The 11,184-nt window shown below is 41.8% G+C and overlaps 2 protein-coding genes across 16 annotated transcripts in view; one reads left to right on the forward strand and one right to left on the reverse strand.

Moving 5' to 3' along the window:
* Arntl (aryl hydrocarbon receptor nuclear translocator like) overlaps positions 1 to 3,539 on the forward strand; it is a 102,623-nt gene extending 99,084 nt beyond the window's left edge. For all 6 annotated transcript variants that reach the window (XM_021166154.1, XM_021166155.2, XM_029479645.1 and 3 more), the window contains 2 exons: positions 2,195 to 2,297; positions 2,871 to 3,539. In XM_021166154.1, coding sequence (XP_021021813.1) covers positions 2,195 to 2,297; positions 2,871 to 3,031 — 264 coding nt within the window. In that variant the 3' untranslated portion in view covers positions 3,032 to 3,539. The remainder of the gene's footprint in view (positions 1 to 2,194; positions 2,298 to 2,870) is intronic.
* Positions 3,540 to 4,638: 1,099 nt separating this feature from the next.
* Btbd10 (BTB domain containing 10) overlaps positions 4,639 to 11,184 on the reverse strand; it is a 55,695-nt gene continuing 49,149 nt past the window's right edge. For all 10 annotated transcript variants that reach the window (XM_021166516.2, XM_029479655.1, XM_021166515.2 and 7 more), the window contains one exon: positions 4,639 to 5,747. In XM_021166516.2, coding sequence (XP_021022175.1) covers positions 5,437 to 5,747 — 311 coding nt within the window. In that variant the 3' untranslated portion in view covers positions 4,639 to 5,436. The remainder of the gene's footprint in view (positions 5,748 to 11,184) is intronic.

Here is an 11,184-nt window from a genome sequence, read left to right on the forward strand (position 1 = left end):
GGCGGATTTCTGAGTTCGAGGCCAGCCTGGTCTACAAAGTGAGTTCCAGGACAGCCCGGGCTATACAGAGAAACCCTGTCTCAAAAAGCCAAAAAAAAAAAAAAGCATTAGCTGCTCTTGCAGAGGACCCAGGTTCGATTTCTAATACCTACATAGCTGCTCACACTGGAGTCTCTGACTCCAGTTCCAGGGGAGCTGACACCCACTTTTGGCCTCCATGGGCACTGCACATGTGATATACTTAACATGTATTTATATATAAGCAAAGCACTCATATAAACACTGAAATGAAAAGACTATTAAAATGAAAAATTATGGAGCTTTACTGCATACCTGCCACTCACTATCGTTGCTTCAAGAAGCGCACCTGTGCGGTTCTGTCACAAGCCGAACTGGCTGCTCCTTCCTGTATATTTGCAACTTCAAGGAAAACAACTGGCAGGGGTCAAATCTGGGCTTTCAGTCAAGCCTGGGATTTTCAGAAAACTTGTACCTGCTACTTGGAGCTCAGTCGCTTCCTCAGATTTACACAATGGCACGATGACAAAAGTTTCACGTTAACTTAAAAGATGTGCTGACCAACAAACACCCTCTAAGTCAGTGGTTCTCATCCTTCCTAATGCTATGACCCTCATATTGTGGTGCCCCGCCCCCAACCATCATGCTATTTTTGTTACTACTTCATAACTATAATTTTGCCGATACAGGTTGTAAATATTTAGTTTTGCAACCCCTGTGAAAGGGTGATTTGACCCCTAAGGGATAATGCCACAGGTTGAAAAAGTGTGTAAATGTCAGTACAGGATATTTCAAAGTTACCCAAGATCAATACATTCTAAGTGAACTAATACTCTCTAAGTGATCAGTGTAGACTATTTCAAAATCATCAAAGAAATATCCTTTCTGAATGCCAAGATATACCCATGGATTTTTAACATTTGGCACTCACCGGAATTCCACACTCGAGTGAACACTTATGAGACATATACTTACATGCTGAGGCATCATTAAAGAATGTTAGAATTGTCAAAAAGGCAAGACCTCATATAACCACGTGTGTGTCGGGGGCTAAAATTTTCTTATACATGTCAAATTACATTTACACAGACTGAATGGAACAGGTGTAAGAATCTAGCTGAACTCTCCTAAGCCAGGCATTATATTTGCAAGTTATAAAACATTAACACACTTCTAAAGGTTTTTTTGTAATGTTTTCTTTTTCATTAAAATACTTTTATTCAAGCTAATAGTTTATGTTTCAAAAATCATCTTATTTATATGAATGAACCCTACCTAAAACATTTCGGGGGCTGGGAGAGTGACTTAAGTCATTTTTACGAATGTACAGGGATCCCCATATTGCACAACTGAACTGTAAAGAACCAAGTTGCAGTGCCATCTGCTGGCAAGGTCTGAAACTGGTGTTTCTGAAACCCAGCAGCCATTGTTTCCTTACTCTGTCTAAATACCTCTCCAAGGCTGTTTCTGAAGCTTAGCCCAGGGCAGGTCAGAGTGTTGCTGGTGGGGGTGGGAATGGACTTTAAGACAGTTCAACTTCTCCTATAGAGGAATGATAGCAATGATCACATCTTAGGAAGAGAAAATCAGGTTACTTAATTTAGTGCCTCTGGTATACCTGATGATCAAAGATTTACTTAAGTGCTTTTTTTTTTTTTTTCCTTTTTTCAAGACAGTTTGTCTGTATAGTGGTGGCACATGCCTTTAATCCCAGCACTTGGGAGGCAGAGGCAGGTGGATTTCTGAGTACTTAAGTGTTTTCTTGTCCTAGTTGTTTCTCTTCACAAATTGTTACTGACCTCAATTACTTATCTGTTGGCATGTGTCACTCACTGCCTTACAGGGCAACCTGGGATCAGTGATGTTTAAGCCTTGGCTTTAAATAAATACATGGGTGCTGTGATCCTAGCTAGCTGATTTACCCAGCTTTTGATATCTTCATGTACTGTGTAGAGAAAATATACTATATAGAGAAAGCAGTTTATAGAGGAGGCTGTTCCCCCTCATTATGACTGTTCTAACAGGCCCTTGCTTGATAGGGGGAAAAATAGGAAATTGAACCCATTTGAAATCCCCCCACCTAACATCTTTCCTCTTCTTAAGTTACAGAGCATATGATAGTAATTAAAATTTCTATTTGAGTGGGAAACTTTACTTTGTCCCCTTTTATTTGCAGATTCTAAATGGAGGGACTCCAGACATTCCTTCCACTGGACTATTACCAGGGCAGGCTCAGGAGACCCCAGGGTATCCCTATTCTGATAGTTCTTCTATTCTTGGTAAGTGTGTTATCATTCACCTCCATGAGTGAATAGTTTGCAAAATATCTTCTACAAAGAGGGTTTAAGAACTGATTGCATAAAACAAGCTAGTTTTGAAGCAGTGGATAATGAAGTGGATGTGTGAACTGTTTATATACTCCAGTGACCCATGTGCAGCTAGAGCCGCCCAGGCACAGGTTTTCTCCCACATAGTGCAGCTTTTCCGAGGCAGAGCCCATGCAGCTGCAGAGGCACTGAGTTCCCCAGTGACTCCAGCGCACCCAGCCCCTTCTCAATCTGCTTTCCTAGTTGCCATTGTTTCTAGAACCAACTCTTGACTAACTCGTTACCAAAATACTAAAATGGGTTCAACTCAAATTATTATTGCATTTTAAGGATTTTTGACCTTAATTTTTAGATGTTCTTTCTGAAAGGGTAGTAACAATGAAAAGTTATGGCAATGGAATCAATCCCCCAAATAACCCCTTGCTCTTGTTAAATAAACTTCCTTATTGGTGTGTTGAGAAGTTGCTTTCCAAATATAAGTGTGCTTTGTTATTCTTCACTGACAGTCCTTTCTTCCTTCCACAGGTGAGAACCCCCACATAGGCATCGATATGATAGATAACGACCAAGGATCAAGCAGTCCCAGTAATGATGAGGCAGCAATGGCTGTCATCATGAGCCTCTTGGAAGCAGATGCGGGGCTGGGTGGCCCCGTTGACTTTAGTGACTTGCCATGGCCGCTGTAGACACTACATTTTGCTTTGGCAACAGCTACAGTATCAAAGTGCATTAATGGTGAAGTTTTACAGTCTGTGAAGCTTACTGGATAGGGAGAGAACAGCTTTTATGTACTGACTCCATAAAAGCCATCTCAGAGCCATTGATACAAGTCAATCTACCATGTGTAACTTCAGACAAAGTGGAACTAAACCTGCTCCAGTGTTTCCTCATCATTGAGTTTGGGCTAGCTGTGGATAGCTTGCATTAATTGTATATTTTGGATTTTGTTTGTGTTGAATTTTTTAATCATTGTGCACAGAAGCATCATTGGTAGCTTTTATATGCAAAATGGTCATTTCAGATGTATGGTGTTTTTACACTACAAAGAAGTCCCCCATGTGGATATTTCTTATACTAATTGTATCATAAAGCTGTTTATTCTTCCTTGTAAGAATCCTTTACTATAAATATGGGTTAAAGTATAATGTATTAGACAGTTAAATATTTTTAATAAATGTTTCCCTTGTTCTATAAGTACTGTTCCCAATTGATAATTAGGGAGAAAATCTTCATATGCTACAGGGCTGGTTCATCCACTTCAACAGTGGTCTAAACACGTTCCTGCTGTTATGTTTACAATGTCCTTTTGCTCTTATAATGACTTCTTCCATGCTACCAGCTTAGACATATTATAAAAATAGCTCACTTCCAAACTGTAGCCACCTCAACTTATATGAAAACAAAGATATCAACTCCAATTTCCAGTGCTTAGATTTCAAGATTACAAGCTGGCTTCTCTAGACCTGCAGTTACATGGTGTGCTCAAGTTCTTTCCCAGGGGTAGACGTAAGCAACGACATCTGCTCTCTTTCTATGGTCCACCAAACTAAAGTTCACGCTGGAAACCAATGGGTTGATTTACTGGGCTTCCATACAGACACAGGTGAGAGGTTCCCTACAGGGGTGCTCCTACTCAAAGGCCACACTAGAAAGCCTTTACCCAGCTGAGAAAATGGGTTTCCCATAGGCATCCAGATGGAGCCTTAACCTTTTCCTCATCTTCCCCAGCCATATATGTTCTTATTCCCTCCAAGGCCATGCCCAATTAAAGGCAGAGTTGTATAGAACTGGAGGTGGAACAGCTGGACACGCAGGTGAGGAGGGTCTTATGATTTTCTCCACATCTCCTTGGGAGAATATAAACAGTCAAAAAGCCTATCGGGTGTTCTTTTGCAAACAGGCACAGCTGAGCACTCCAAGATGGCAATTCTGTGGCTCAGAGGACAGTCCTGGACTATTTGTATGGCTACAAAGAGTTAAGTGATCTAAGACCCAGAGCACTTAAAATATGAATCTTTGTTGTAAACCATGAAATATTAGAGTATTTGATGGAAAGAATATTGAATTAATTAGAAACTAGTCCTGAAAGTTAGGGTTCCTAAATACAGGCGTCATTCCATTTTCATATCCTGAAAATCTTGATCAACTGCTTTGGATTTATAGTATTTTTCCTGAACTTATAGGAAATCTAAGTGCCTCTTGCAAATATACCAAAGCGCTTTTAAAACTATCATTTGATTTCTAGTTATACATAACATATATGACACAGAATCTAGCCAAGGTGTTCATAAAGTTGGTCAGAAACATTAAAACAATGAAATTTTATTTTGATGAAAAACTCGAGTTTACAATCATTTAGTAAATGAAGAGCAAACAGTTCGTTTTCCTATCCCATAACTCTTAAGAAAAAAGCATTAGTAAATAAATATATGAACAGATTAAGGATAAGGCAGACTGGACAGTAAACCACCTCTTGACGTTCACCCTCCCTGCATGTGACTCACTCTAAAAGGGCTGCAGGGCTCTGGAGATGAGTGAACCAACACTATAAGCATCAAATTTTATCCTAATAGTTTAAATAAACCCAAGATAAATATGTTTTTGCTTGTTGTGGGCCAACTATACATACTGTACTGAGGAAAACTCTGATAGAAGCACTTATGTTATACTGTGCATCACAGCTCTAAAATGGCTTCAACAGCTCCATTTAACCACCATCTATAAAGTGCAACTCTGTAATATTCATCTTACCTGAGGCAAGATAAATATCAATCTACACTTAAAGTACCCCAGCTGCCAAATTCCCACCACTTCTGAGAAGACCTAGATATGTGAAAAAGGACTGTCCCTATACAAAGAACCAATTTCACAAACCTACTGGTAAACAAATACATTTATAGAACTGGAACGAGGATGCTAAAGTTGTACTCATTAAAAAACCATTCAGCTACCTTTGGTCTTTAAAAAAGCCTACACTGCAGTATCCTAAACATGTGCATCTCACAATGAAGAAAAGTGGCCTCGCAGTGCAGAATGAGGAGTACGACGTCACTGTGAAGAGTAGCATGCTATGGTTTCAGGAACATCAGCATCACAGCATTGGATTCTGTGCATCAGGATCGAGGTCATTATTGCCCGAGGCAGGGTGGCTGGGAAGGATATCCAACTCGTCCACCTGTGGAGTAGGGTGCATGACTACCAGCTGGTCCTGGGGAATGTCTGCAGCAGCTGCTGCCAGGTTGGTAATGGATTTACTCTTTACACACTGAAAGTCTACATGCCGACTCTTTCCTTCCTCCTTCTCCCAGGACATTCGAATGAAGGGTCTTTGGACATAATTGTAAATGACTTCTGGACGGCCCCCTGGCCTTTTCTTTACTTTTTCTTTGTAGGTAGGATAGCCTGGAGGAAAGAAAGGAATTTTAAAAGGGGACACTTACGACTTCTCATTCAAGTTAGCTGTTGAGAGCTTTTCAATTACTTAGTACTCAACCCCCACAAAACACTTTTAAGTGGGACCATGGAGGGTGGCTCTCCAGTCACTGGTGTGTAATCTGCAGTGGGTCTAGGCTTTATCCAAGCACCAGCAGCACTCACTCTCCTCACGGGATGACTGAGCAGAAAGAGCCGAAATTTCTGGCTCCATTAGCCTTCTAGCTTCCTTAAACTCCAGCCTTATCTTTATATTGCTTTAGAAATTTTGTTAAATAACAAAGAATAATCAGCTCTCTAGCAGGTGCTTAAATTCTGCAGCTAGCTTAGCAAGGGCAATATTTTAATCTCTTACACCATTTTATTATGACTTTCGACAGTGAATTAAATTTGTATCTACAAAGAGCTTTACTTAATTATAATTTTTTTTGAATCACAGTCACTAAAAGTAACAACTAGTAAAAATAACCCAAAGATTCAGAAAGCTATCAATTATTTATTAGTAAAGAGACTTCTCCAAACACATAAAGTCCTAGGAAAATACTATATACACGTCTTTCCCCTCCTTTCTATCAGCAAGAACAAACTAGAGATAAGTAAACTTTTCTGTCACAGGCTACATACAGTACATCATCTTGTAAATGATACAGTTTCTACTGAGCCTACCTAACTTTACCACTGTGAAGTGAAATCAGCCACAGAGAACAAAGAAATGACTCCAATAAAGCTATTAAAAAAAAAAAAAGGCAACAAGTTGGATTTGGTCTGTATCATAAAAAGGTTATCAGAAAGAGAACCAAAAAGATGATCAGTTAGTACTGTCTAAGGGCGTGTGTAGTCTATGTGTGAGGAAGCCTGGAGGGGTTTTGGTCAACAAAGACACAGGCCTTCTTTCTCTTACACTTCCAGTCCCCAACCATTAGAAGGTGCAGCCCTGAAGGTCTGAAGGGTTCTTTGGATTCCCTTGTTCTCTTTCCTTCCTAGACTTTTTAGAAGATTCAGCTTCCTATGTGACTATATTCCCATCATCCAAACAGAATCACTTCTATACAAACGGAATCACAATGCATGCTTGCTTTAAAACTGCTAATAATTTTTTTATGCTTCAAGGAGAAGGATGTGTATGCCTTAGTTATATTAGACTGTTTTAGAACCTGGTTTCAAATGACTCAATCTCAACTACCTTTATGCTATATATTTCTTCTCATACTATAAAGTCCCAGATGTCAGAAAAGCAAAAGGCTCCCAAGACCCAACAGGGATGATGACATTAGCTGAAATACCCAACAAAGGGGAAGGAGAACCTGTAGAGAGACCATATCCTGAGGTTAGGCACAGCCCCAGTTGAGGGATGGGGCCACCCACTCATCTCCAAAATTTTAGCCCAGAATTGCTCCAGAGACTGCCCTACCTGGGGATCCATCCCATATGCAGACACCAAACTCAGACACTATTGCTGATGTCAGAAAGTGCTTGCTGACAGGAGCCTGATCAATACAGATGTGATGCTCACCATCGGACTGACCACGGGGACCTCAATGGAGGAGTTAGTGGAATGAAGGAGATAGAAGGGTTTGCAACCCAATAGGAAGAACAGTATCAACCAAACAGAACCCCCAGGGCTCCCAGGGACTAAACCCCAACCAAAGAGTACACATGGAGGGACCCATGGCTTCAGCAGGCATCAATGGGAGGGGAGGCCCTTGGTCCTGTGAAGGTTTGATGCCTCAGTGAAGGAGAATGTTAGGGCAGTTAGGCAGGAGTGGGGGGGGGGGCATACCCTCATAGAAGCAGGGGGAAGGGGAAAAGGATGGGGGCTTGCAGAGGAGAAACCGGGAAAGGGGGTAACATTTGAAATGTAAATACATAAAATATTCAATTAAAAAACCCATAAAGCTCTCAAAATGATTGATTAAAACAAACTTAACTTATTCCTGAATATGCTTTGTATTTTTACACAATTGTTCTAGAATTGGATTCCCTCTGGAACTTCTGTGATTCCAGTATTTTTTTCACTCCTAATGGCAAAACATTAGGAGTCCACACAGAGTTAATCCTTTGCTGCTTATTCTCCAAAACACTCATTTTATTACAGTATCAGCAACACTAAATGGTAATTACCTTTGTTCACTCTGACTCCCAACTACTCAGAGTTCTCACATATATTATTTATATTTAAATATATTTAACTTTATGTTCCTCCTTTGGGGAATGTTCTCTATACCAAGGTCAATAACTCCATGATAATCAGAGACAGCATGCATCTGGGAGGAGAGGGTGTCTAGGTCCTTAGCAAAAAATGGTAAATATGATCTTCAGTATAGCTATTAACACTGTTATTTATATTTCAAATATTACCCCCTTCCCGGTTTCCCCTCTGAAAACCCCCTATTCCATCTCCCATGCTTCTATGAGGATGCTCCCCTGTGGGGCAACGGGCTATGCACAGACAGGCTGGTCTCCTGTCGAGTTGAGGTCGTGAACCCCGGTGAAACCTGGTGGTGATAATTTTCACCTACACGGGACAGAAGGCGTTCCCTCATGTCTCCTAGACCCCTGGCTCCTGTAGAAGTTATTGCCCCCACAGCCCCCACAGGAGAGGCTTGTGGCTAGCAGTCATGTACACAATGTCCCAAGCTTCTGACCTTCAGGCTAGACTCCTCCCAGTTACCTAGCAACAGCAAAATAACAAGCCCACTATAAGAGGGGCTGCTTGGCCCCACCTTTTACTTTCTCTTTCTTACTCTCTTAAGCTTTTACTTTCCTTACTCTCTAAGCCCTCTCTCTAAGATTTTACCTCTTTTCTCTCTCTCTCCTCTCTTCCCCCCCTCCCCCTTTTCTCTCCCCCCCCTGCCTTTCTACAATAAAGCTCTAAAACCATAGACTGTCTCTGTTCATCAAGGCCCACTGTACTTGGACAATGGGATAGGCTTTCTTCTAACAAGCTGCTTCTAACTTCCCATCTGAAGGCCTTCCTGTGCTCCAGTCACGGACCGGACTTAGGACACTCACCTGCGTGGGAACCTCTTCCTGTGCCCTCTTCCGGTATCTCAGGGGCAGAGAGTGTTGCCGCGGGGCCCCTATTCTGTTCTCAGCTCCTCTGCCGTATCCAGCATGGAATGCCAGAGACTGAGAACCTGGTACAGAGGGCTGCCCCTTGTCCACCTCCCTGCTGTGTGGGGTCAGATGCCCACCCGGGGCGGTGTGGAAAGCATGCACAGTCTTCCGTGTCCACCTCCCCAGAGCACAGGAACTCTGCCCGGACAGGGGCTCTCTCCCTCCCCCCTCTTCCCCTACACCCACAGCCCAGCACTCCTCCACCCACACACTCCCACCTCAACACCCTAGTATTGGGAAAGAATTCTGAAAACATGAGTACAAAAATATATAATTTCTCAACTATGCAAAATATAAGGATGCAATATTAATTATATAAGGGCTTTTGTGGACCTAGAAAAACAAAAGGCACTATGAGCCAGTTTGTCAGAAAGATACAAAGATTTCTGAGTTCAAGGTCAGCCTGGGACAGAATGGTAATCTCAAGATGAGATTCCCACCCAGTTTATTGTTTGTGCTTACAAAGGAAAAGCAGATCTCTGAATTCATTTGCCAAGCTAAAAAAGTGTACTTGCTGTCTTCTAAGAATCTAGGGGCTATGGTCATTGATTGCTGATTCATGGAGTGGTCAGAAGGAGCCTGGAGTAAATGACCAAATTGATATGTAAATAGAAGACTGGAATTTTAGTAGGCATGAGATAAGCTAGTGATGGCAATTTGTTTTAATTTTTTTTTTTCTAGCAAGAGCTGAGCTATCTATTTGTAGCTCTCTGGGAGAGCAAACACAGCTTGTTTACAATGTTTTCTAACAGGATTTCTTATTTTGGTTAGGAAATCTATGGAGAGTGAACACAGCTCTTTTAGAATTGTTTCTAAAAAATTCAAGAACTTTTTCTAGTAGCTTTTTTGATTTTGGTCAGAAAACTCACGAGCTAATTGAGAGAGCGTTTAGATTTTTTTCTAGCATGAGAGAATGGTTTCTAGCAGAGAGAGAGAGAGAGAGAGAGAGAGAGAGAGAGAGAGAGAGAGAGAGAGTTGTCTCGAGCTATCTCAAGCAAAAGGCTATCTCAAGCAAAAAGCTATCTCGAGCAGACTACAGAGCCAGGAGAGCTTTGTAGGGAGCCATCTCAAGCAGACTACAAGGCTGTCAGCTTGCACCCCATCATTTGACTTTGAGTCACTCTCAAACAGCCCTTCTCTCAGAAAACCCTTTCCAAGATGAGGCTGGTCCTTGGCAATGCTCAGCTTCTTACTTTTCCAAGAGGAAAAAACTTACAGACTTGATGGGAAAGCTGAGGGTCTACAAATCAGTTAAAAGAAAGAAATGCTTCAGAATCTAGAAGCAGTTATTGAAATAAATGCACAGGAGCATAAGGACTGTCTAGCCAAAGTCAAGATTAATTTATTTAAAACTGTAATGTGTCTGGACAAATATTGTTAAATACTGTTTCCATTTAAGGAAAAAAACAAAACAAAACAAAACAAAACACTTAATATAGGATTTCAGACATGCTTAGATTCTGATATCACAAAGTCCGGAACCAGACCCTTGCCTTTATCACGTCTTAGGGAAACTTAAAGATTAAAAAAAAAAAAATCAAAAAATTAAAAAATGAGATTTTTGCCCTTCCGGTCCACTCCAGCACCAGGGTGCCTTGCCAACGGAGTCTCTGGATACCCGCAAGGACCCACACAGGATTCCCCACGGGATCCTAAGACCTCTGGTGAGTGGAACACAGCGTCTGCTCCAATCCAATCACGCAGGACCCGAGGTTGCATTAACTAGGGAAGCAGACAACCTGGCCTGAGCTGGGGCACAAGTCCCTTCCAGTCCACTCCAGCACCGGGGTGCCTTGCCCGCAGAGTCTCTGGACACCCGCAGGGACCCACACAGGATTCCCCACGGGATCCTAAGACCTCTGGTGAGTGGAACACAAATTCTGCCAGGAGGCAGGTTCGAACACCAAATATCTGGGCACCTTCCCTGCAAGAAGAGAGCTTGCCTGCAGAGAATACTCTGACCACTGAAACTAAGGAGAGAGCTAGCCTTCCAGGTCTGCTGATAGAGGCTAACAAAGTCATCTGAGAAACAAGCTCTAACCAGAGACAACTGTAACAGCTAGCTTCAGAGATTACCAGATGGCGAAAGGCAAACGTAAGAATCCTACTAACAGAAATCAAGACCACTTACCATCATCAGAACCCAGCACTCCCACCCCACCTAGTCCTGGGCACCCCAACACAACCGAAAAGCTAGACCCCGATTTAAAAGCATATCTCATGATGATGGTAGAGGACATCAAGAAGGACTTTAATAACTCACTTAGAGAAATACAGGAGAACACTGCTA

Source organism: Mus caroli, chromosome 7 (genome assembly GCF_900094665.2).
Source record: "Mus caroli chromosome 7, CAROLI_EIJ_v1.1, whole genome shotgun sequence".
Classification (NCBI taxonomy): Eukaryota; Metazoa; Chordata; class Mammalia; order Rodentia; family Muridae; genus Mus; species Mus caroli.